This window comes from Mustela putorius, unplaced genomic scaffold (assembly GCF_011764305.1).
Source record: "Mustela putorius furo isolate JIRA1106 unplaced genomic scaffold, ASM1176430v1.1 tig00000129_pilon_pilon_pilon, whole genome shotgun sequence".
Taxonomy (NCBI): domain Eukaryota; kingdom Metazoa; phylum Chordata; class Mammalia; order Carnivora; family Mustelidae; genus Mustela; species Mustela putorius.
The window spans coordinates 12371455-12398216 of record NW_025421290.1 but is presented as its reverse complement, the minus strand read 5'-3'; the positions used below and the strand labels follow the sequence as shown (position 1 = coordinate 12398216).

Below are 26762 nucleotides of genomic sequence, written 5' to 3'. Positions count from 1 at the left end.
TGAAGTCTGAAGTCTTTAATTTACATGTTCTTACCATCCTGGGCTTACTCCTGTTTTACTTACTTATTACATTGTCTTATATTTGTGTTTATTGTCTCCCTCATTAACTGTGAGTTCCTTGAGGGCTAGAATCCTCCTTCACCATTATATCTTCAGCAGTTAACAAATGTCAGTGCATATTACAGGCACTTCATAAATGTTTGCTGAATTAATGAACTATGTAAGATTTATAATTTGTAGTGATTATTGTAAAAGTTTAAAACTGCCTTCTATTTTATGCAGTTATAAAAGGTTCTGTCACAAAGTATATAAAAAACAGTATCAAACTTTTATTGCCCAAATTCAAGGTAAATTAAAACCAGAACACCATTGGTCATTTATAAAGTAAACTTAAATAATCATGATAGGTAGTTCAGTGACAAATAAGAACTTTTTTACTATAAATCCTCCCAAATATACAGTGTAATAATCATGCACACAGAGCAAGTACTCAAAATATGAAAACTGATATTCCCTATAATGTATAACACGTCCTCCCCAATCACTGTACCGATTTTACATAAATATATCAAGAGCCACAATATTAACAGAAAGTTTAAATTCTCAACGAAATCCAAGTAAATATTTAGTAATCAAATCCCATATAGCTGACACAATAAAAAACGCCAATGGAAACGAATAAACGTCAAATGCTATTGTAACAATTCCTGAAGAAAAATTTCATCAGATCAAAATTTAAAAAGATCTCTCTTAATAATCACAGATAAATCTATGTATCTGCCACACAAATCATATTCTTCTAGTTTAATGGTTCTCAAACTTAACATGCAGCAGAAACACTTGAAGGACTTGTTAAAATACAATCACTAGACCTTAGTCACAGAGTTTCTGACTTAGTAGGTCTGGGGTCTAGGCCTGAACATTTGCACTTCCAGCAAGTTCCCAGATAAGGATGAGGCTGCTAGTCCAAGGCCACACTCTGAGAATAACTGCTCCAGGTCATTTACTCATTCAGCATATTTTGAGTGCCCTACTATGTATAGTGCCCTACTATGTATCAAGCACTACTCTAGTGTTGAGGACAGAACAAGTCTAACATGTCCTCCTTTTATGGTGCTTAATTCTTGTAAGAAAAGATCAGATATGGAAGTGAAAAGCAAACTGCAAAACTGAAAGTACAACATGATCCAACAACAACAACAACAATAATACTGTTATGGTAGGCACTGCACAGTATTTGACAGGCCATACTGAATCTCTCTGGAATAGTATTGAAGAGGACATTCATGCACTTTATTATACAGCTCTATAATGTTAAAAATGTTTATAACATGGATTACACTTGTAATTTAAGTAAGATTATTAAAAATATTTATATAGGAAAACTACTGAACGGAAACACAAAAATGTTAATAGTAGTTTCTGAGAGGTAAGCTATGGGTATTAATCCTTTGGTACTTTTCTGTATTTCCAAATATTGCACAGGAATAATGTGGTGACTTTTTTTCTGGTCATAAAAGCATCTTAAAAATAAAATTCTTAAGTCATTTTTAACAATGTCTTAAAAACAATTTCAACTATATTATTTTTCCTAATCATTTGACATCGTCCCTACCTGAACATTATAAAAGAGAAGAAAATAGATCACAGCCTAAGTAAACATGCCACAACAGCAGAGAGCCAAATATAAGTCTCATAAACATTGTATTTTCAGAGAAGCATTTTGGAATAACTTCTCATTTTGAGTTCCTTATTTTGTAATTTTTAATACGCTTTTCCTATAGTTTTGTATACAACAGTCCTTTCACATAAAAATGACTCAATAAAATGCTGATTTGCAGTGTCCCCAACCCGAATTCTCTTCAATACAGGTTGCATTTAAATTAAAAAAAAAAAAAAAATTACCTTAACTTTTACCAGCCTTTTCACAGTCTTAATTTTTGCCTCACAGAAGGCACCTCGGTACTTGGCACTGACATCAGTTCCCACTGTCAGATAGGCAGGCTCATCCGCCGCCTGATGGAAGAACATAAAATGTGAATGTCACTACTATTCTTCCCTACTCCAACCTCAAACCTCATTCATTAAAAGGTTCTATATTTAAAGTAGTAAGAATATTAATATTATAGTTTATTAATGTCATTAATAATTTGAAAAATACTCCTAAAGCAAACAATTACATTCCTTTACTACTATAAACTATGTCCTGACAACAAAACATTTTAAGTTTTAACTGAGAAGTTTCAGTAAGGTCATATGATCATGTTTTTTCCTCCAGATACAAAATGTTTCAACAATTCTACAATTTATTTAAGAAATGAACATATTTAAAAAGAAAACAAAAAACAAGGGCACCTGGCTGGCTCAGTCAGTACAGCATATGGCTCTTGATTTCTGGGTGGTGAGTTTACACCCCATGATGGGTACAGAACTTACTTAAAAAAATAATAATAAAGTTCAAAATACCAAAAAACAGGCTCCTGGGTGGATCAATAGGTTGGGCGACTGCCTTTGGTTCAGGTCATGATCCTGGAGTCCCAGAATCAAGTCCTGCATCTGGCTCCCTGCTCGGCAAGGGAGTCTGCTTCTCCCTCTGACCCTCCCCACTCTCATGCTCTCGCTCTCTCTCTCTCATTTTCTCTCTTTCAGATAAATAAATAAAATATTTTTTTTAATGTTAAAAAAAAAAAAAAAACCTCCCAAACCAGAAAAGGTATATTCACACCAAGTGCCTCATAAAACTTTTAAGTTATTTAATTATGGCCTGAAAGTTTTGTTTTCAAATTAGAAGAAATACTGCTATTAAGATTAATGCTAACAATATGTAGCTAAATGTTTATTAACACAGCTACATTAAAGCAGTATCTTTTTGGTAGCAGTATAACCGCATAGATAAGAAATGAAGCCAATCCCTTCCATAAGGAGAGCATTACTTGTGGGAATCATTGGCTAAAATCTACATTTAAAAAAATCTAGTCTAAATTCAGCTGATAAATGCAGATATATGAACTAATGGCTCAAAACTTGGGGCTGTACATAGTTTATTACCCTAATCTTCCTGGTATATTAAAAAAAATAAGCTTTACTAAAAAACTACTTTTAGCAAATGGCCATATCAGAATGATACATTGAAAGATGTGCGAAATTTCATTCTGCCATTCATTTTAATTTGCAGTAACAGAATGATTATTATTCTAAGTCTGTCACTTTACGTGTTTCTTTTCAAAAACTAAATGTATTCATATAGACTCGATTCAATATTGCTAAGCACAAAGGTAACAGTGTACACTTCAGAAATAACACTTGCAAGCAGAAATGATTTTTCCTTTTCCAGTAAGTTTTCCCAAGTAACATTAAAGAAGGTAATGTGTCATTTCCAAAAGATAAGAAGAGAAAGTTTGGGGAAATGCTATATTGCAGAATTTAATACAATGAAACAGTAAATGAGTAAGGAATCAAGTACCTTTTAAAGTCAGTGCATTTACAAATAATGCAAACTGAAGAGGAACACTGGCAAATAAATATCTAACTTGAAATATTAAAAGCCACTGTACTACATAATGCTATAACTTCCTTTCCCATTAAATATCACATACGATGTGTGCACTATTAGCTATCAAAAGAATGTATTTTGGTTTTAAAATGTTTACTATAATGACTGAACTAAAACATTAGTTTCAGTTCACCTTCAAATATTTTAGCTACAGAAATTTTCACAGAAGAAATGACCTCTCTTTTACACAATGCACATATTCCTTCCTTAGAAAATCACACTGGCACTGTGGAAGAAAAAAAATGTCAAAAAAATCCCCCAAAGAACCAAAACAGGACAAAAGCTTTACTTCTGCAAAGGTTGCTGCCAACACAGGAAGTGTTTAAAAATACTAGCCCAATGGACAACAATGGAAAGGCTGCACCAGCCTTTCCAAAGTGCTAACTGCTTCAGAGAGGAGCCGGACTGACTGCATTAGACACAATGATCATTTCTCACCCTTTCAACACGTCCTCATTTTCAGAAAGCGCTGCTTAGTAGAGGAATCAATTTTGAGTAGAAAAAAAAAAAAATGACATTCCACAGCACTAGCCTCACGACAAGCAGTGTCCAGGGCACGAGGTTCGGAGCAACGCTGACTCCACTTACCTTCATTTTTACTGGTGATCTGTGGGGTTCCAGCTCAACGAGCTATCTTCTCCGTCACTAGAAGCACGGGGAAGGGAAAGACAGGCACAGAATCAGTCAACAGAGGGGAGCGACCCAAGGAAAGAAAGTAAACAAACGCCAGCGGGGAGGGGCAGAACCCTCACCCGCGAAGGATAAGATCCCCCGGAGGGCCGCCAGGACGCAGGAGCTGAGGAAACAGCGAGAACCCCTCGGGCGCCAAAGGGCAGCTCGTTCCTCCCCGGAGTTCGCCAGCGGCCCACCGCGCCCCCGCCTCGCTCGTCACTTTGACCCGAAATGCCCAACTCGGAGCCCCAGGACCGAGCGCTCCGGAGAAGGGCAGGGCGCCGTGTGGGCTTCCCCAGGTCCCCCTCACGCAGGATCGCCAAGCTTTCTCTCAGCCGCCCCCCCCCCAAATACCCCGACTTCGGCCCGCGCCCCGCCTCCGCCGCTCGGCCCCCTCGGCCCGCCCCGGGCCCGCGGTGGCGGCAGCGGAGTGTCACGGCGCCATTGCTCTCCTTCCTCCGCTCTGCACCATGTCAGAAAGGAGAAGCGCTTCTTCACGGATGGGGCAGGGGCCGCGGCCTTCAGCCCGGAGGCGCGAGAGTGCGGGGAGACCCGCGCGAGGGAGGGGGCTGAGGGGGGGCGGAGAGGAGGAGGGGAGGTGGCCCGGAGAGGGTGTGGGAGGGGAGGGGAGCCGCACAGCGGCAGCCGCCGCCTCCTCCCCGCGCCCGCCTCAACTTTTTGTACAGCCCAGAGAGGTACCTGCCTCCGGCCCTTCGGGTCCTGCCACGGACTCCACAGGGGAGGACGTGCCGCGGAGTTGGGGACCGACTCCCCCAAGCAGCCCGCTCCTCACCGCGCGGAAGCAAACTTAGCGGCGCGGCCAGCCCCACAGCCATTTTCCCGGGGAAGCCGCCGAGGAGGTGGCTGCGGCGGCGGTTCCTGCAGTTGCTGCCGCTGCCCCACGACTTGCCCCTTCGCCTGCGCTCGCCGCACCGCTTGCCCAGCACCCCCTCCCCACCTCCGAAGCTTCCAACTGCACCGGGACCCCGGGCAGCAGCACGAGCTGCTACTGCCGCTTCGTCCACTCAGTATCCCCCACTTCCCTTCTCCCCACCTACCAACTGCGGGTGAAGTGCGCGCTGTCAGCTCCCGAGTCCTCCGCCCCACTGACCCCCGTGGGCCCCCGTCCGGACAGCACCACTCCCGGCCGTGGCGGCAGTTCCTGCGCCCGGTTCCCCACTCGCCCGATTTACTGCCACAATCCACCAAATAACAAGCTGTTGAGCAGACTCGCTTCTACACGAACTCCTATTGGCTGCTCATGACGCCGAAGAGCTTCGGATTGGAGCTCGCTACCTGCCGTCCTCATTGGATGTAGCTGTGAAACTTCACGGATTGGTGCGAAAAACAGCAGGTAGGACATCTTCCACTTATGATTGGCTGTTTCCGAAGGCTAACGTTACTGGAGAATCGGGTATTGAGTAAGCAGGTCCTGAAAAATGATTGGTTGATACGACTCCGGATGTGCTTGAGCGAGCACTGATTGGTAAATTGAGGGGTCAGGAAGAGCAGTTCGGCACGAGGATTGGCGGCGAAGTGTCCCATGGAAACCGAACCCGGAGCTGCGGCCAGGATTTGGACGGGGGCGGGGCAGGGTCTTTCCAAGGCGCCTGCGCTAAACCGGCTTCTCGGCGCCATTTTGTCTGAGCGGTGGTGGTCGCAGCTCTATCGCATTTTATGTTTCTGGTGAGAGGAGAGCCGGGGCGTTTTCCTGTAGCTTCATTTTAGTGCGGCACCTGTCCGCCGTTCACTCCGGGACAGCACCTTCTGAAGGTTGAAGGAGTCGGGGACGTGTCAAAAAGGTCGGTTGGAAGCTGTGGATGTCCGAGGGACTGGGGGATGGCGCAGCTTTAGAGGCACCGGCACCGGAAGTGGAAGGGCCGCGCGGCGGCCCTGGCAAAGTAAGGTCTCCCTGCGGCGGGGTGGGGAGCGGGGAGGCGGGCGGGTTGAAAGGGGCGAGGCTTTCTCTCCCGCCGCGAGAGAGAAAGGGGCGGAGGAGATGTGCAGGTCTCTTTCTCCGGCCGGGTCCTTTGCATGCCTTTCCAGAGATTTTCTGGAGTCTGCTTTCCGATCAGTTCTTCCTCCCTTTGGAAGTGCGTTTCAGGAGCTTGTCATATCTTCCAGCCAAGTGCCGTCTGCTGTGGGCGCCTCCTTAATTAACGCGGGGAAGGCCAAGTTGCTTACACCCATCTGCGTGGGGAGAGAGATTTCCGCGTGCTCCTCACGGGACTAAGCGTTGGGCAAACTGCAGGAATCTGCGGGGTGTGGAACTGGATACCTAGCCCAGGCTCTGCTACTCTAACCTTAGATAGGCGGCCTGTGCCATTCAGCACGAGGCTGATGCTGCTCGGAAGGGAAATGGTAGTGGTTTTGTAGGGACTGAGAACACTTTAAATAAGAGGACCTCCCCGATAGGAACTTAGTTCAGGGCAGCCGTTGATTTTGTGCTTGTAGCAGAATTTTTTGTGTTCTGTTAAAACACATTTGAAATGGTGAAGTGGAATTTGAATTGGCAAATTGTTTTAAAGAATGAAATTTTTTAAATGTGAAATATCGTTGAATCTACGTTGAGTAAATTTACTCAAAAAGAAAAACTGTCCAACTAAAATTTTCATTCACAGCAGTGATTTTTCTAAAAATTACTTAAGAGAGTGGAATGAGGCATTTTTGGCACATTGGTCTGGATACTTGCTTAAAATTATTCTGTTTCTGTCTCTCTTGTGAGCCCTGTTTCCCAAATTGACCAGTATTGTTAGGTCTCCAGACTAGAAACGATTGTGTGATTTAATAATTTATTGGAGGTTTTTTGGCAGTTGCTCTGAAGAAAACAAGACCATCAGTGAAATATCCTAAGTATTACTGAGGTAAGTTATAATTTCTGCAAAAATTTTTAAAATTGGGTAGACTGTGTGGAAAAGTTTTTATGGACCAGTGCTGTTTATCAGTAGAGCCATAAATAGCAAAAACGGAAGAACCATGGTTAAAAGAAGCTTGGTTTGACCAGGGGTTCAGATGAATCTGTATAATTAGCTTCCTGATGTGATCTTGTAGAATAAAATCTCAAATTAGTACCTATTTATGAGTTTTATCTAGTTATGTGTTCTTCCTATTCCTGAATTTTTTAAATATTTTAACATTTTTATCACAGAATAATACTAATATTTCCATGATTTTTTTCTTCCTAATTAAAAAAAAATTGGCATGTAGACTAGATATGTCAGTAAGAGTTGAAAAAAAGTGATTTATTTTTTCTTAATAAAATGGTGAATACTGCTGAACTGTCCAGGGGGTAATCACCTATAATTCCACTACCCAACTTAAAAACTATCTGATACAAATAATGCATGTCGGTAGGCATTGGGAAAGTACTAAAAAGCCCCAAAAAGAAAACAAAAGTTTCTTGTATTCTTTCCACCAAAAGTTAATTACACTTTATACTGTAGTTCTGTATAATACAGATGGGTATCTCTTTTTCATCCGCTTTGTCTTATAAAGGTTAGTCTAGTACTGTACTCATTTTATCCCTTGTGTTTTCTTTATGGAAGATACTTGGAACATGGGAAACACTTTGTCCATAAAGCATTTTTCATGGTTGCGTAGTGTCTATAGAATAGATGTACCATACTTTATATGATCTGATACCATAGTTTTTCTATGATAACAATGTATGGTATCCTTGTGCATGTTTTACAAAAGATTGTGCCTGACAGTTGTTGTCTGTTGCTAAAATATCTAGGCATCTAGATCTTTCTGTATATCTTTGCTTATTTGGAATAAATTCCTAGAAGTGGAAACATAAGGACAAAAGGATTATACAGTTAAGTCTTTCATCTTTGTACAGTTTCCATCAGAAAGCTTTGTTCTTACTGCTTATATTTTTTGTTGTCCTTTTTCTTTTCTGTTTTTTCTTCAGCTTTATTTTTCAATTTCTTCCCCTGGGTCTCTTTATTCAAGCAGAATTATAATGTTTAGGTCACACATACAGTAAAATTATTATGAGGATTTTTATTGGCCCTTATAAGTGATTTCTTAAATATAATGTATTTTTCACTCTAGTTAGACATTTGTACAGGGGAATATTTTGCTACACAGAAGTGACATTAGAGGATACTAAAAACAAATACTGTTTTTATGGTATAGTTAGTGAGTTTATTTTATGTTTCCTCGTAGTCATCCTTAAAGTTTTCCATCTTCATGTGCATTCTCTTGGTGCTTTTGTAAACCATCTTAATGTTTTCTTTAACAGTAGTACTTTTCTACTACTAGTAGTAGTAATAGAACATTACTTTTTATCTTCCACAGATGATGCTATCTTAGCCCTCAAAATTTTTTTAATACTGAATTGATTTGTAATTGCTAATATAATACAGATTTAGAGCCCATTGAGAATTCTTAAGGATTTTATGATATATTAATGGAGGGTGACTGTAGATGAATATTAACTGAACAGTCTCTAGACCATCTCTTAGGTATTAATGAAAAAAAATTTCATTATGACAGATTTGTTTTTTGTATTTCAGTGAGCCCAAACTAATAATGTTCCCTACAAAATCAAAGTCACCACAATTTTTAATGGTGTTTCAATGATGAAAAGCTATTTTGAAAACAGAATGATTTATTTGGTCAAGGCTTCAAATGAAGCTCTGTAATTAGCTTTTTAAGGTAGTATTTTACACTGAAATTTAAAAATTAGAACGTTCCTATAGATTTGTTTATCCATTCGTGTTCCCATTTCTGGATTTTTAATCATGGAACACTGAACGTTTTCGTGATTTTTTTTTTTTTTTTTGAGCCCACGTTAAAATAGTTGACATATAGGGATCTCATCAGTATTTAGAGGAGAAATTTTTGTTTCTTTGTTTTTTAAGGAGATTATAAAATAGTCTGTGTTCTGAAGACTCTGGCATACTCGAAACTAAAGAAGTCTTTGTTTTTTAGAATAAGCCTCATTTTGTGGGAAAATGAGGGAACATGTTTCAGTTTTAGGAGACCTGGATCAGGGCGCCTGGGTGGCTCAGTGGGTTGAGCGTCTCTGCCTTTGGCTTGGGTCGTGATCCCAGGGTCCTGGGATTGATCCCCAAGTCAGGCTTTCTGCTTAGCCGGGAGCCTGCTTTTTCCTCTCTCTGCCTACTTGTGATCTCTGTCAAGTAAATAAATAAAATCTTAAAAAAAAAAAAAAAAGACCTGGATCTGCTGTTGAAATTCTGTTTCTGGATGCAGTTTTACTCACTTTTTATTTAGTAATTAAGATTGGCTGTTGCTATTTTATATATCTATGTCACATATAAATGTATCTTGAAAAATGATAGAATTTTTTTCCACCTTACAGTTTCTGTAAATGTCTGTGTTGAGAAGTATAACAGATTGCGGTGTTGAATGTACCTGCTTTCCAATGGTTTCGTTATTTTTTGGAAAGTTACATAATTTGCTTGTTTGTTAACAAAGCAATCTTTGCAATCCCTATGTAGTCTTTTTGCCCAGTTAGGAGTCATTGCTGATTTTTATGGCCAAATGGAGGCATCGGTGACTGGGGGTTTTCCACATAACAATTTGAACTAGAGTGACATCATATTTTAGGATTTGAATTCAAGCTGATCTAGGTATCTGGTGATGTTTCTACGTGGCAAGGATCTATGCTTAAGGAGCTTACTATTAATAAAAGAAAATCTAATTAAACATGGAAAGTTAATATAGTTATTTCAAAAGATTCGATCAATTTAGGTAAGTTTTTAAAGATTTAAATCAGAGCTTATGAGAGTAGTAGATTTGACAAAGTTCAGTATACAATCAAATCTAATTGTTTTTTAAGAGCCAAATTGTGGTTTTGGTGTTTGGGTTTTTTTAGAGGGAGTGGCAGAGGGAGAGGGAAAGAATCTTGAGCAGGCAAGCAGGCTCCATACCCAGCATAGAGCCTAACATAGGGCTCTATCTCATAACCCTGAGATCATGACCTGAACTGAACTACGAGTCAGACACTTAACCGACTGAGCCACCTAGGCGCCCCAAGCCAAACTGTTTCATAATGCAGAACAAAAAGAAATTTACTTAGTGATCACTGAAGGCCTTTTTTTTTTTTTTTTTTAAGATTTTGTTTATTTATTTGACAGAGAGAAATCACAAGTAGATGGAGAGGCAGGCAGAGAGAGAGAGAGGGAAGCAGGCTCCCCGCCGAGCAGAGAGCCCGATGCGGGATTCGATCCCAGGACCCTGAGATCATGACCTGAGCTGAAGGCAGCAGCTTAACCCACTGAGCCACCCAGGCGCCCTGAAGGCCTTTCAAGATTAGTAAAATACAATTTATAAAATTAGAAGAGGGAGGATCTTGGACTTCCTAAGTGGATGGAAAGTTGTGATTAAGAATTCAGTTACGTAAAAAAAGTTATGTTTGGGGTAGTGAGTAAACCAGTTTGGAGAGGATGAGTGACTAAGTAATACATTGGGAATATTGTGTGAGGCCAGCTTGTCAACATTTCTACAGTTAGCTGCACATCAGAATTATATGGGGGCTTATCCTTGGTAAAGGTTTGGGAACCTTGAGAGGGCCTTGAAAGCTGGGATTGAGCAGGAAATGAAAATTATTTTTGTTTTATTCTCAAATTTTACAAATCAAAATGGAACTAAACCAAAAAAATTATTTAATCCCATTCTAACATCAGATTTTTAAAATTTACTTTTTCCTTGTCCATATGCATATATTTTTTCTTTATTATTAGATTAACTTTTTTTTGTCTTTTAACTTGTAGTAAGCATTCAGTGCGACCACACAGTCCCTGTTATAATTTTAATGTCTGAAAATACTCCATCAAACTGTTCCACCTTCAACTTCATTCTTCTATTGCTGGCTTTTTGGGTTTCTGGGTTTTTTTGGTATTGTGTTAGAATTATCATTGATGTGCATATAGTATCTCCTGTCTTTTGGACCTTTTTTTTAGGATTGATTGTTCCCTCCCTTGGGTTACCTATCAGCACTGGGTAACTTATAATTATAATCATTTTTGCTAATTTAAGAGATGCAAAATATGTTGAGCTCTCCTTTTCCTTTTAATATTTTTGTTGTTAACTAGTGAAGTGGGACCTTTTTCTCTAGTTTCACTGACTGATTCATAGTAAGAGACAAGTTTTCAAGATCTCTGTCCATTTATGTAGGAGTCTTGATATTTTATTTTTTAATTCTTTGAGTTTATTATATATTTAGTAGTAATTTTTTGCCGATAATGTTTCCGTACAGACCTTCTTTTGTATTTTAGTTATTTTTGTTGACGGTTTTTGAATAGACACAGATGGGTACAATGTACCCAAGATGTACTACTGGAAAATCATTTGGTAACAGTGTCCAGTGTGACTGAAGAAATGACAGGAATTGGAGCTAGGAAGACAGTTAAGATACTGTTGCAGTGGGAGCACTGCAGTTGGTTAAGTATTCCCTGAAGTGTTCTGGGCTTTGTGTGGAATCCACTTGGATTTCTCTCCCCCTCTCCTACTCCCCGCTCCTGCTAGTGCATTCTCTCCAAATATTTAAAAAAAAAAAAAATACTGTTAAAATGCATCTGCATGCCTGAAACTAAAGGAGGATCTGAGGAGACAGAGGAAGGAATAGGTGAGGAAGAGACTGTGGGGGTGGGGAGAAAAAAAAGAAAAGGAATTTGATCTCTACTTGAACGCAGAAGTAAAGTAGAAAGGAAACCACTCTAGATTTTAAAAAGGGGGTAATAGGAGCGCCTGGGTGGCTAGGTGGGTTAAAGGCTCTGCTTTCTGCTCAGGTCATGATCCCAGGGTCTTGGGATGGAGCCCTGCATCTGGTTCTCTGCTCAGCGGGGGGCCTGATTCCCTCTCTCTGCCTACTTGTGATCTCTCTCTCTCTCTCTGTCAAATAAATAAATAAATAATCTTTTAAAAAAAAGAATGAAAGGAAAAAGGGGGGCATAGTTCATACCATTAACAAATTTGGAAGGTCAGGAAAGGCCACTGATTAGTAAGGAAAATGAAATCAGTTTTAAACATGCAAGTTAGAGCTTGAAACGTCTAGTAAACATTTATTTTTTGTCAAGGTGCCCATGAGATCCCTAACTGGGACAAGGTAAATGCTCTACCTTACATTGTTTCCTGAATTTTGAATTCTCTTTCCATTCTTCAGTTAAGATTTTAGTGTTTGTATCAAGGTCTTCCTATTTCTGATTTGTAAAGTACAACCTGGTTGGCTCAGTCAGAAAAGCATGTGACTCGATCTCAGGATGGTGAGTTTGAGCTTCATGTTGATTGGTTTTAGAGATTACTTAAATTAATAAATGAACTTTAAAAAAAGCAGTAGAACTTGATTGGAAAAGAAAAGTGGATTAGTAAGTAAAAGAAGTGCAGGGAAGCCAGATGATTCTCAAAAGGAGAGGTTGTTTTTTGTTATTTAAAAAAATAACGGTTTTAAGATTACATCTTAAAAAATATGTGTGTGCTTTTAAATTGTTCAGATAAATGGGATGAAATATCTTTCCCTCCTTTCTCATCAGAATAAATTTTGTGTGTTTTCTTTTTTTTTTTTTTAAGATTTTTATTTATTTATTTGACAGAGAGAGATCACAAGTAGGCAGAGAGAGAGAGAGAGGGAAGCAGGCTCCCTGCTGAGCGGAGAGCCCAACATGGGACTCAATCCCAGGACCCTGAGATCATGACCTGAGCCGAAGGCAGCGGCTTAACCCACTGAGCCACCCAGGTGCCCTGTGTGTTTTCTTTTAATTTTCTTTTGGCAAATTACAGAGAGGTGTGATGTGTGTCGAACATGAATGTTTAGCTAAGAGTATCTAAAATCCAAGTTAAGATGTTAATTGTTTTTGGAAACCACTTTTGTTTTATCACTTATACTGATTAACAGTTAGAAATGTAAAAAATTAGAAATGACAAAACATGGATTAGGCGAATTTTTGAATGTTCTTCAAGAGAAAGAGCATACTTTTACCAATTACTCTCTCAGTCCCTTTTTTCTTAGGGCTGTAGAAAATCTTAACGTTTTCTGCTATTTAGCAAGGAAGAGTTATGATCTTTAGAAAAAACAAGTTTTTTAAATATCAGTTTATCAATCACAATATTTATTTTTTTCCTTTTTTCTTTTTGATTTGCCTTTTTAATCCATTTTTATAAAACCTAACCCATTTGGGGTATGAGCTTATGAAATTTGAGCCACTTTGTTACATATATCAAATTGTCTTTGATCTCATTTAAATGACTTTTTCTTTTTTAAGATTATTTATTTGACAGACGGAGATCACAAGTAGGCAGAGAGGCAGGCAGAGAGAGAGGAGGAAGCAGGCTCCCTGCTGAGCAGAGAGCCCGATGCTGGGCTCGATCCCAGGATCCTGGGATCATGACCTGAGCCGAAGGCAGAGGCTTTAACCCACTGAGCCACCCAGGCACCCCTCATTTAAATGATTATTTAAAATTTTCCCCATCATAATGCTGGCTTTGAGTTACAAAACAATATGTTTACAGATTGAGGAAAAATAATTAATATACTCAGAAAAAATTATGTATTATAACATTTTTAGCATTTTTAGTTTGCAGTATGTGGTTATATGTATGTTTCCATTACTTTCCTTTTATTAATCCCTTAACTTTGGTAACTCTTATTTTTTATTTTATTTATTTTTTTAAAGATTTTATTTATTCATTTGACACACAGAGATCACAAGTAGGCAGAGAGGCAGGCAGAGAGAGAGGAGGAAGCAGGCTCTCCGCAGAGCAGAGAACCCAATGCGGGGCTCAATGCCAGGACCCCGGGATCATGACTGGAGCTGAAAGCAGAGGCTTTAACCCACTGAGCCACCCAGGCGCCCTGGTACCTTTTATTTTTTAAAGAGTAAGTGATTGGAACTACTTACGGAATTTAGGTCTTCTCTATGCCCCCATTAGAATGATAGCTTTTAAAAATAGTTCAGGGATAGCAAAGAAGACAATTCCACCTTTCTAATGTGTAGGTGTGGCCAGGCTTTTTGTGAGAAGGGTGGTTTACAACAAATTTCTTAACTTCTCTGCCCCATCTGTAAAATGGGGATAATATATGTAGAAACTGCCTTATGTTGGTATTAGTATTAAATGAGTTAATGCATGTAAAGTGCTTAGAATGATGTGAAGCATTTAGGAAGCAGATCGTAGATGGTGTTAGTGTGTCTAATGCTTTTATGTACTGTCATTCCGACAGCTTTTAGAAAAATACATTATATTTATATACAGAAATAAAGCTTTTAGACTCTTTGCCTCTCCTTCTAGACCTCTCTCTCCAGACTAATTTGTAGTGACACTAAAACTGTCCGTGGTTTCCCTGTACAAACTCTGTGTTTTCCCTAGTCTTTGTTTTTATTCATACTTTTCCCATGGCCTAGAATGTTCCTCTGTTACTACATATTCAAACACTGCTTTTTTTTTTTTTTTTTAAGATTTTTATTTATTTATTTGACAGACATAGATCACAAGTAGGCAGAGAGGCAGGCAGAGAGAGAGGAAAGCAGGTTCCCTGCTGAGCAGAGAGCCTGATATGGGGCTCGATCCCAGGACCCTGGGATCATGACCCGAGCTGAAGGCAGAGGCTTTAACCCACAGAGCCACCCAGGCACCCCCAAACACTGCTTTTTAAGTGAAACTTCTTCTTTTGATGACCTCTAGAGCTTTAGGTAATGTGTCCATATGAATTTCATGTATTTTCTCTTAACATGATTCCTGTCACTTCATCTTACATTGTAGCTTTTTATTCACTTAGATATTCTTCACTAAGTTGGGACATTGTTACAGACTGAGGTTTGTTACTAACAAACCTTGGCACTTAGTAGGCCCTCAGTTGTGGAGAGAAAGCTTATAAAATGGATAGCAGTTTAAAAGGTAATATTTAATAGATGCATGCCAGTGAAAATATGCTTTGTCAGTGTTTGTACACTAGGAACATCTTGCCTGATCAGTTACTTAAAAGATTGCTTGAAGTTTTAGAATTCAGTCAGATTCAGGAACTTGTAGGGAGTAGAGCACTGGGTGGAGGGGGCGCGGCTATCCACAGGTCAGGAGTTTTCACTGGAATGTTTTTATGCTATTTTTTTAAATAGCGGTATATCTAATTAACTGCAGAGGGATTGGAGGTTTGGTTTGGTTTTAAGTAACTGATTTTTCACAGATCTGCCCACCCACAAATCTTCCTTATCACCAGTGGTCCAAATTTGTGAAAAGTTTGGCCAGGACTTAGAGTACATCTGCTGTCATGACAGAACATAAAAGCCACCTGGCTCAGTCCATAATTTCACTTACAAGTAAAATTTTTCTTATCACCATAGTGCTTCTAGGCATGAAAAGTAGGGGTAATCAGAAGAGGAACTGGGTGAGATATTTCATGAGGACACTTACATGATCCTTAGTTACTGAAATGAGAGGGTCTTGACCTCTAGATTTAGAAGAAATGGGAATGATGAGAAATCAGAGAAGTTAAAATATCAGGCTCATATTAGGCATTCATAAAGCTAAAGTGACAAATATGTACTCTTAGCTCAGAAATTCTCAAATTTCTATAATAGTTCAGTGGGATGTTGAATAAGCATCTTAATATAGGAACACTGCATTTGAAAACCATATGTTCTGTGTTCTAATCATAAGCCTGTTCTCCTTGGTTGTGACCTGGGATACATTACTCTGCTTGAGTGTCTGCTTTTAGAGATAAAGGGCACAGGGCTAGATACTTACACTCTTAATATACTTGGTAGTTCCAATCCAGTACCATATTTTTCAAGTAAGAATTACCAAACATGCTTCTAATATCTGTGTGTCCCCGAAAGGTTAACTGATACTTAACAACCTGTGAGAATCTGAATCCAGTGTTTCAGGCATTGACCCAGTAATTTTATCACTTAGGGATGATTTACTGCCACTCTTATCCCATGGGATTCCTATCGCATCAGATCAAATTCTGACAGAAGCTTTAATGTCCTGTCTGCCTCACTGTTGTAGTTAATAGGCATTCTAATTGCTTTCATTGTTCAGTAAAACAGATAGCTGAAATAACAGCTAAGGAAGATCAGTAACTAATTTCATTATAGTGAGATTTCTGTTTTGTGTTTGTGTGTACTGCCCACACATAGCAAATGAAAGTACAGTGTTCTCCAGTATTTTCTGTTAGTTCACTTTTATAAAAAAACAAAAACAACTGTTATGACTGACAATTGATTTCATGACTTACTGTGGATCTCAGCCTGCTTTTTAGGTGGGAAAAAAGGACTAGATAATAATGCCTTACATCATTTGTTAGTTTACTATACTCATAAGTATGATAGCTTAAAAGTTTTAAGATAGAATGAGATAGAAAGTCTTACCTAGAGATACTTCCAGTTTTAAGAGCAAGGGAATTGGGCTATGTGTGTTGGGGCAGGATAGAGGAAACAGCTGAAAGACATCATGGAGTGGAGTTTATTTTCTTTCTTTTCATTGGCTTATGGTTTGTTTCGTAGTGTGTTATTGAGTCTGCTCATCGTAATGGCCCACTTAGGGATTTATGTTTACTTGTATTCAGGGCTATCCAATCCTGTGGAAGCACAAAACAAAATCTTTTCTCCCAAGTTGATTCCCTCAAACCAAACCAAAAATGTTATTTTTTTCTTTATAATATTTGTGTTTCTTAGTTTTATGTGCAATCTTAAAACTACCTCCAATGTTTGTATAATTTTGGTGGCTTAGATCTTGGTCAGACAGGATGGGGGGAGTGGATTTGAAAGAATTTAACAAAAATAAAAGCCATCTTCCTGTTTTTTATTCCTCAGTGTACTGTGTGATACTGTCCTTAAGACCTTTAAATTGCCAAGGAAACCTTGGTAACCAAGGCAGATTTTTTTTTTCCTCTTATATGTGAAGTTCTGCATTTTATTACACAGTCACGAAAAACTTGTCTGTTACCAGTAAATACTTAAGCTACAGAACTTGCTTCTATATGCTGCCAAGTACTTCCTGTTTTGTCAGATTTCCTTTTAGGGGAAAGAATGGATTTAGAGTAGACGAGCCTGAGTTTCATGTTTAAAGCATCTCCCCTGAATTTCAGTTTGGAAGCCACCCAGATATCTAGATGGGGTGGGGATGAGAAGATGGCACATCGTGTTTACAAGTGAAGTCATTTGTCAGAAAGCTTCATTTGGCTTTATATCCTGGAAGAGAGGGTTGCCGGGAAGAAAAAGAAACTTTTTGTTGTCAGAAATAATTAGTGCATGACTTGCCAACTTTATGTCTTGCCTTTAGGCTTTCCATGTCAAATGTATTTCAGTTAGTGAATGAATCATTATATTGCCTCTGAAGGAAGGATCTATGTTCATTTCTAGGAGACTTTTCCTTTAGAATTACAGAAAAACTTCATTCAGCCACACATTTACTCCTTTTTCACTAGGGATAGGTGAAAGGTCAAATGGTGATTCAAGAAGAAATTGGCTACAGTGTGAATACTGAGTATCTTTAGGAGGATGAGTTTGCAGTGAAATGATTTTAAGAATTCTTTTACAACTGAAATTATGAGTAAATAGAACATTCAGTTATAAAGGGTGAATTATGTGTTTTTGGCTTTTTGTGGTTTTTTTTCTTTTTTAAGTTTATTTGAGTAATCTCCACTCAACATGGGGATGCAACTCAAGACCCTGAGATCAAAAGTTGCATGCTCCTCAGAAGAATCAATGCTGCCCTCAGTTCATAGTTACTTGTCAAGATTTCAAAACATGAGGCAAAATATGTTTTGGGGGTTGCTATTCAAGAGTATATGGGCAAACACACTAATTTGTTCTAGATTTTTTCTAATAAGAGAGCATATATTTTGTTTCCTTTTGAACAGAATTATAACCAAACTTTACTTGGAGTTAGTATTAAGGGGTAGAAAATTCTATTATGCCTGTTTGAGATAACTCTGGAATTTCTGACCTTCCATAGCTAGATTTTAACTTAAATTGATACCTACATGAATCTGATGATTATTCAGTTTTAGGATTTTTAAATTTGCATTTAGCTATGCTTCCATAATATTACCGTAAATATAGAAGTGTAATTCTTAAAACAGACGTATGGAGACAGGATATGTTTTTTTATTATCTAATTAGGTGTTAATGTGTTAGTGGAACATACTTTAAACCAGAATCCCCTCATATTGCTGATAAGGGAATCTTGTGTTAAGGTTCTTTTGCAATGGGAACCAAGTTCTGAAAATTTTATTTGACTGAATTGACTTAAATTGACTGATTGTCCCTAAGTCAGAGCTAGGTTTCTCTTTCTTTCTTTTTTTTTTTTTTTTTTTTTTTTGAAGATTTTATTTATTTGACAGATAGAGATTGCAGGTAGGCAGAGAGGCAGGCAGAGAAAGAGAGGAGGAAGCAGGCTCCCCGCTGTGCAGAGCCCGATGTAGGGCTCTATCCCAGGACCCTGAGATCATGACCCGAGCCAAAGGCAGAGCCTTTAACCCACTGAGCCACCCAGGCGCCCCTAGGTTTCTCTTTCTTGACCTGTCTGTAAAATAAGAATGATGCTGTTCAGTCTTTGTGCATTTATGCTCTTTGTCCACCCTCATGTTGAAAATATTCAGGAAACTGATGCTGAATTAGATTTGAAACCATCTATCTACGATGAAGTTTCTACCAGAAACGTCCCCCCACCTTTTTTTAAAAGATTTTATTTATTTATTTATTTATTTGACAGAGAGATCACAAGTAGGTAGGCAGAGGGGCAGGCAGAGGGGCAGGCCGAGAGAGGGGGAAGCAGGCTCCCCGCTGAGCAGAGAGCCCAACGCGGGGCTTGATTCCAGGACCCCCAGAACCGTCCCTTTTCATTGTTTAAGTATGTGTTCCTATTTCTGTGTGTGTGTGTATGCGTGTGCACGTACGCCTGTTGGTAAGAACTATATTTCTTTGAAATCCAGTGAAAGGGGCGCCTGGGTGGCTCAGTGGGTTGAGCCTCTGCTTTTGGCTCCTGTCGTGGTCTCAGAGTCCTGGGATGGAGCCCAGCATCAGGTTCCCTGCTCAGCAGGGGGCCTGCTCTCCCCGCGCCCCCCCCCCGCGCGCCGTCTGCTTCTCTGCCTACTTGTGATCTCTCTCTCTCTAAAATAAATAAATCTTTAAAAAAATAAATAAAATAAAATCCAGTGAAAGGAGGTTTTCATCAGTAACCATCATGCCCTGCAACTTTGTTCTCCATTTTGTTTTATTACAGAAATCACATCTCTTGAAACCCTGTTATATTTTCCTTTTACTAAATCCAAATCAGCAATTCTCAAATTTTACTGTATTCACAAGTATCACACCAGGTATTTGTTCAAAATACGAATCCTGAGCCTTACTTTGATTATTGGCATCTCAGAAGTTTTTTCTTGCTAATTTTCTCCTAAATTCACTGATTGGAGATCTCATCTGCCAGATCTCTAGGAAATTGTCCTAGATTCCCTTCCTTGTTTGTCAGAATTTATCTTCCTCCCCCTTCCCAACATACACATTTGTAGTTCAGTGTGTATGTGTATACATATATACACAACACTAAAACATGGACACATGGGACACCTGCCTGGCTTAGTTGGTAGAGCATGCAGCTCTCAATCTCAGGGTTGTAAGTTTGAGCCTCATGGTAGAGATCACTTAAAAATAAAATCTTTAAAAGTCCAAACCCACCAAAGTTCATATTCTGGAACTTTTTTTTTTTTTTTAAGATTTTATTGAGCCCGAATGGGGTCTAGGGGGGATCTGGGAGGGAGGGAGAGGGAGAACTGGGCTCCCTGCTCAATGCCAGCCAGTCTCAGGAACCCCAGTATCATGACCTGAGCCAAAGGCAGACCCTTAACCAACTGAGCCACCCACGTGCCCCTGCACTTCTTTTTTACTGACATCGGAACCTGTTAGTGCTACCAAAAAAGGCAAAAAGCAAAAATTGTTCATTGTGTTTTGCAGCAAACTGTTAACATGTACCCTAGCAGGGAGAGTGGCAGTGCAAGGCGTCTTCCCTGAGAACGGCACTCTGCATCCAACTGCCACACCTTAGAACTGTGTCTGTGATCATCTGCCTTTTATCTCAATATATTTTGTGCATCTGTTAGCAAGATGCATGCTGAGGTATCAGAAAGGACTAAGAAAGGTTATTTTTGGGGTCTGGGAATGTTCAAAAATTTTTCAGTATTGGGCGCCTGGGTGGCTCAGTGGGTTAAGCCGCTGCCTTCGGCTCAGGTCATGATCTCAGGGTCCTGGGATCAGGGCCCGCATCGGGCTCTCTGCTCAGCAGGGAGCCTGCTTCCCTTCCTCTCTCTCTACCTGCCTCTTTGCCTACTTGTAATCTCTGTCTGTCAAATAAAATAAATAAAATCTTTAAAAAAAAATTTTTTTTTTCAGTATAAATTGTAATTTCTTCATTATGCCATTTTGGCTTATGAAAGGTTTCATAGGAAACGTCTACTTTCTGCTTTTCCAGATGGCAGGGGAAACCTGTACCTTGCTAATGATTTTTGTTTTTCCCACTGGGTAAAGAATTGTATCTTACTTAACTTGTTTATATTTAATCTTTCTGGCATTATGATACATTATAGGCATCCACGTGTTTCCATTCAATCTTGTGGTCACTTAGTTGCTACTGACTCAGACCAGCCAATCTACTAAAGGTGATAGGTCTTTCTTTATACCTCCAGTTCTTGTATACCATCTCACTTTCTGTAAATTATTAGTATTTCCTTGATGCTGGTTTTTTTTGTTTGTTTGTTTGTTTGTTTAAGATTTTACTTAATTAAGAGGGAGGAAGAGGGACTCTGAAGCAGACTGGCACAGAGCCCTGGGGCTCCACCCCACAACCAAGAAGAGATCATGACCTGAGCTGAAACAGGAATGGGACGCTTGGCCAGCTGAGCCATCCAAGCACTTGTTCTTGGTGATGTCTTAAGAATTTTTCTCTCAGCATACATTAATCTTAAAACCTTGTTGGCTTTTCCTGGTTAAAAGTTTTTAATAATTCCCTTTCCCATATGGATTTTTTTTTTTAAGATTTTATTTATTTATTTGACAGACAGAGATCACAAGTAGGCAGAGAGGCAGGCAGAGAGAGAGAGGAGGAAGCAGGCTCTCTGCGGGGCAGACAGCCTGATGCGGGGCTCGATCCCAGGACCCTGGGATCATGACCTGAGCCGAAGGCAGAGGCTTTAACCCACTGAGCCACCCAGGCGCCCCTCCCATATGGATTATATAGTTGAGCTCCCTATTTAAGTGAATTCTGTTTCTAAAATTCTGTTTCCGCATAATAAAAATCAGTGTTCAAATCATACACCTCAGACACAAACTCAAGATGTGTAAGGACCCTTGCTCTTTAGCAACCTGAATGTACTAACCACAGTATACCAGCATTTACTTTTTAAAAGACTTGGTGTTTAGGACACCTGGTTGGCTCAGATTATTAAATCCTGGGATTGAGCCACGCATTGGGCTCCCTGCTTGGTTGGGAGCCTGCTTCACCCTTTCCTTCTGTTGCCCCTCCTGCTTGTGCTGTCTGTCTCTATAAAATAAACCTTTTCAAAAAATTTAAAAATTAGGGGCGCCTGAGTGGCTCAGGGCGTTAAAGCCTTTGCCTTTGGTTCAGGTCATAATCTCAGAGTCCTGGACTCTCTGCTCGGCGCGGAGCCTGCTTCCCTTCCTCCCTCTCTCTGCCTGCCTCTATGCCTACTTGTGATCTCTGTCTGCCAAATTAATAAATAAAATCTTTTTTTTTTTTATTAAAAAAGTTCATATTTATGGAGTGGAAGGATACATATAAATATGGTGGTTACCTCTTGAAAGGGGTGTGGTATAGGGCACCTGGGGGCTCAGCCGTTAAGCATCTGCCTCCGGCTCAGGTCATGATCCCAGGAACCTGGGATTGAGCCTTACATTGGGCTCCCCGCTCAGTGGGGAGCCTGCTTCTCCCTCACCCACTGCCCTTGCTGTGTCTCTGGCAAATAAATAAATTAAATCTTTTTTAAAAGGAGGGGTTGGTATAGTTTAAGAAGATAGTTTTGTTATTTGAATTGTCTGTTCAAGTGTTTGCCCATTTTTTAAATTACTATTATTATTATTTTAGAGCGACAGGGAGATCTTAAGTGCTGGAGCCCACACACAGGGCTCAATTCCATAACCCCAGAATCATGACCTGAGCTGAAGTCAAGAGTGGGACACTTTGAGCCACCCAGGTGCCCCAATATATGCCCACTTTGGGGTGGTTGTTTTCTTATTGTTAGAATTTTGAGAGTTCTTTATACATTCTAGACACATGTCCTGTGTCAGGGGATTTGCAGATATTTACCCCTTACAGTTTGCCTTTGTTTTTTTCATTCTCTCAGTGTTTTTAGGAGAGCAGAAGCTTTTAATTTTGGTGAAATTGAGTTTGTCAGTTTTATTTATGTTATCATGCTTTTGGTATGGTATCTGAGAACTCTTTTACACCAATCTGAGAGAGCTTCTGTTTTCTTCCTAGAAAGTTCTAGTTGTATATTTTGGTGTATGATCACTTTGGCTTATGTATTTGGTATAAGTTATGATTTGGTTTTTGGTGTTTGTTTTTGCATGTAGGTGTCCCAATTGTCCCAGCATCAATTGTGAAAAAGTACTGTCCTTCTCCACTGATTTACTTTTCATTTTGTCAATTGACTATTTTTTGTCTCTTTTTAGACTTCCTCTGTTCCATTAATGTCTATTACATGACCTTTTAAGATTTTATTTATTTATTTGACAGAGATCACAAGTAGGCAGAGAGGTAGAGAGAGAAGAGGGAAGTAGGCTCCCAGCCAAGCAGAGAGCCCTATGCGGGGCTCAATCCCAGGTCCCTGGAATCATGACCTGAGTTGAAGGCAGAGGCTTTAACCACTGAGCCACCCAGGCGCCCCTATTATATGACCTTTAGATCTATAGTAAGTCTTTAGACCAGATGGTGTGGGCTGTGTCTTCTAACTTACTCAAAATTGTTTGGGCTATTCTAATTCCTTTTCCCCTATAAATTTTAGAAATCGTTTGTTGATTTCCTACCACCCCCAAAAAGCATGTTGCAAACTGATTTTTACATTGTATTTAGAGATCAGGTTAGGGAGAATTGACAGTACTGTCTTCTAATAAGGTTATGTAGTTCATTGTTGGTATCACCAGTATTTTATAATTTTCATTTTGCCTAAGTATTCCTGTTTTTGATACCATTTTAAATGGTACATGATCCTTATTTTATAGATGAGGAAATTAACTTGCCCAAGGTGACAGAATTATATGACAAAGCTCATCTGAAACCTACAAGGGCTTTAAACTGCTATCCTGGTTTTAATTAGGATTTAGTTTTCTTATTCTGAAGTGGTTTTCAGTAGCAGTAGAGAGAAGCCCTTCTTTTATTAAGAAAAATCCTGTAACAGGGCCACCTGGGTGGCTCATTGGTTAAATGACTAGCTTTGACTCAGATTCTGGGGTCCTTGGATTAAGTCCCACATCAGACTCCCTCTGCTCTTCGGGGAGCAGGCTTCTCCCTCTCCCTGCCACTCCCCCTGCTTGTACTGGCTCTCTGTCAAATAAAATAATAAAATCTTTATTTAAAAAAGTCCTATTACAATGCTTCCATTAAAAAAAAGTTCAGGGCGCCTGGGTGGCTCAGTCATTAAGTGTCTGCCTTCAGCTCAGGTCCTGATCCCAGGGTCCTGGGATTGAGCCCCACATCAGTATCCCAGCTCGGCGGGAAGCCTGCTTCTCTCTCTCCCACTTCCCCTGCTTGTGTTCCCTCTTCCGCTGTGTCTGTCAGATAAATAAATAAAACCTGTGGCTCAGCGGGTTGGGCCGCTGCCTTCGGCTCAGGTCATGGTTTTGGGGTCCTGGGATCGAGTCCTGCATCGGGCTCTCTGCTCGGCGGGGAGCCTGCTTCCCTCTCTCTCTCTCTCTGCCTGCCTCTCCGTCTAGTTGTGATTTCTCTCTGTCAAATAAATAAATAAAATCTTTAAAAAAAAAATTTAATCCCCCAGAAGTTAAGTATTTTCTGAGTTTTCGCATTTACAGATCTGTCCAAATCATAAACCACGTTCACCATTAGAAGCCCCCAATGGATACAGTTGTGATCCAGTGTTTGAGAGTCCCGTGCTCACAAGCAGAGGGAGAAAGGATCCAAACAAGCTCCACCCTCAAAAGCCAGCTTGATCTCCAGACCCTGAGGATCATGACCTGAACCAAAGTCAAGAGTTGCTGCTTAAATGACTGAGCCACCCAGGCTGTCTCCTTGACATTTTTTAAAAGTATGCCTTATCCTCCAGTTAACTAGGATTATTTCAATTTTTATTATGACTTCAGTTTTTTTAAAAATGTAACTTTAAGCATTTCAGTGCCTACTGTGTGACTGCTCTAACCCAGTGGAGATACAGAGACATGATTTTCGAATAACTCCCATGGGCAGGGGAGGAGGGCAAACTTAATTTATTAATTATTTAATTTGTTAAATTGGATTTAAATAATTTATTATAGTGAATTTATTAATTAAAATTTATTTATTATAATTTATTATAGTGAACACCATAATAAATGCATACTTTGGTAGAACAAAGGCTTTACTTGGTAAGGATTAAGAATAGCTGCACTCGGGACGCCTGGGGGGGTGGCTCAGTTGGTTGGGCAGCTACCTTCGGCTCAGGTCATGATCCCAGCGTCCTGGGATCAAGTCCCACATCGGGCTCTTGCTCGGCGGGGAGCCTGCTTCTCCCTTTGCCTCTGCCTGCCATTCTGTCTGCCTGTGCTCGCTCTCTCCCCTCTCTCTCTGATAAATAAATAAAATCTTAAAAAAAAAAAAAAAGAATAGCTGCACTCATGCACACTTGATATTTTAAACTTCCCTTTTAAAAAAGAAAATAGTTGGGGGCGCCTGGGTGGCTCAGTGGGTTAAGCCGCTGCCTTCGGCTCAGGTCATGATCTCAGGGTCCTGGGATCGAGTCCCGCATCGGGCTCTCTGCTCAGCGGGGAGCCTGCTTCCTTCTCTCTCTCTCTCTGCCTGCCTCTCAGTGTACTTGTAATTTCTATGTCAAATAAACAAATAAAATCTAAAAAAAGAAAAAGAAAATAGTTGTGGCTCAGTTGGTTGGGCAGCTGCTTTTGGCTCCGGTTATGATCCTGCAGTGATGGGATCAAGTCCCATATCTGCATCCCTGCTCTCCCCAGGGGTGGGGGGTGGTTTGCTTCTCCCTCCTGACTTCTCCCCTCTCATGCTCTCTCTCTCTGTCATTCTGTCTCCCAAATGGATAAATAAAATCTTAAAAATATAAAAGAAATAGTTTGACAGCTTTTATGGGAAACACATAAAGGACTGAGAGGGAGAATCAGATAATCATTTTAGAAAGCTTTCTTTGGCAGGTGGTGGAAGTTCTTAGGAAAAACTACTTAATAATCTAGGCATTGCAGATACAATATAGATAATGGTAGAGTAAAGGAAAGTAAAATAAAATAAGAGATCAAGTCTGGGTTTCATTTCCAAAGGTCAGAAATTCAGTAGAGAAATAATACCTGATTGAGTGTTCTACATTAAGACTTGATTTTCATTTGTGGATTTACTCTTAGTTTCTTAATAGCATTTGGGAAGTGGGTGTTTTTGCAAATTGAGAAGAAAATGTTAATTCATAATCTTAATTTGAATATCAAAACATATTGATGACCTACAACTTGATTTTTGTCATTTTCAGATCTCTGTATGAATAATGGAAGTAGAAGCAAGTGGATAGGCTTATCATGTAAGTGCTTTAATAGTCCTAAATATATTTTATTATTTGTAATCTCTAAACCAAAAATTTATTCTTTAAAACACTTTTGATTTCTCTTTTTTTAGGTAACAATATCAGGAAAGTTTATAATAATAAGGTACTGGAGCAGGAGAGGGATAAGCAGGGTCCATGCTCACAGGGAGCTAGGTGCAGGGCTTGATCCCAGGACCCTGAGAAGATGATCTGAGCCGAAGGCAGATGCCTAACTGACTGAGCTTCCCAGGTACCCCGGTACTGTATCTTTCCTGAAAATAAATTTGTAGTGTTTTGGGGTTTTTGTTTTGTTTTTGTTTTGTCAGAGGTAGAGCATAAGCAGGAGGAGCAGCAGGCAGAGGGAGAAGCAGGCTACCTGCTAAGCAAGTAGCCCGCCAGGACTTGATCCTAGGAACTTGGGATTATGACCTGAGCCGAAGGCAGATGTTTAATTGACTGAGCCACCCAGGTGTTGTGTCCCTATAGTCTTATCAAAGTAAAATGTACCAGCGTCCCCCCCCCCCCGCCACCTCCCGAGGCTAAATGTATTGCTACAGTGCAGTTAAAGGTGCTCCCAATGTTAAATTTAAATTACTAATCCCCATATAGAATACATATATAAGACAACTGCTTTGTAATAGTTAAAGAACCAAGTGTATCTGGTTATACAGTTTTAGATTTATGTGATGTTATGGCATCTATAGTTTCATATCTGTTTAAACTTAGGTTTATTGCTGTCTGTTCTTTTAAGGCACTGTAAGTTATACTGTTGTGAATTTTTTTCTTAAGAAAGATGTGCCCAACTTGGGATGTGAATTC

General features: G+C 39.8%; 1 protein-coding gene and 1 long non-coding RNA gene across 7 annotated transcripts in view; one reads left to right on the top strand and one right to left on the bottom strand.

The window, feature by feature from the left end:
- ARID4A (AT-rich interaction domain 4A) overlaps positions 1–5403 on the bottom strand; it is a 63422-nt gene extending 58019 nt beyond the window's left edge. For 4 of the 5 annotated variants that reach the window (XM_013056634.2, XM_013056640.2, XM_004738858.3 and 1 more), the window contains exons 1-3: positions 5284–5403; positions 4142–4198; positions 1906–2016 (exon numbers count right to left, since the gene is read on the bottom strand). In XM_013056634.2, coding sequence (XP_012912088.1) covers positions 1906–2016; positions 4142–4147 — 117 coding nt within the window. In that variant the 5' untranslated portion in view covers positions 4148–4198; positions 5284–5403. Of the gene's footprint in view, positions 1–1905; positions 2017–4141; positions 4199–4305; positions 4801–5283 lie in introns of those variants that run through there. The other variant, XM_013056637.2, reaches the window with a different exon arrangement.
- Positions 5404–5825: 422 nt separating this feature from the next.
- Positions 5826–26762, top strand: part of LOC106005876 — a 33170-nt gene continuing 12233 nt past the window's right edge. Inside the window, exons 1-4 of one of the 2 annotated variants that reach the window (XR_001179579.2) lie at positions 5826–6126; positions 7039–7089; positions 25893–25940; positions 26036–26201. This is a non-coding gene — a long non-coding RNA (uncharacterized LOC106005876). The remainder of the gene's footprint in view (positions 6127–7038; positions 7090–25892; positions 25941–26035; positions 26202–26762) is intronic. The other variant, XR_006603692.1, reaches the window with a different exon arrangement.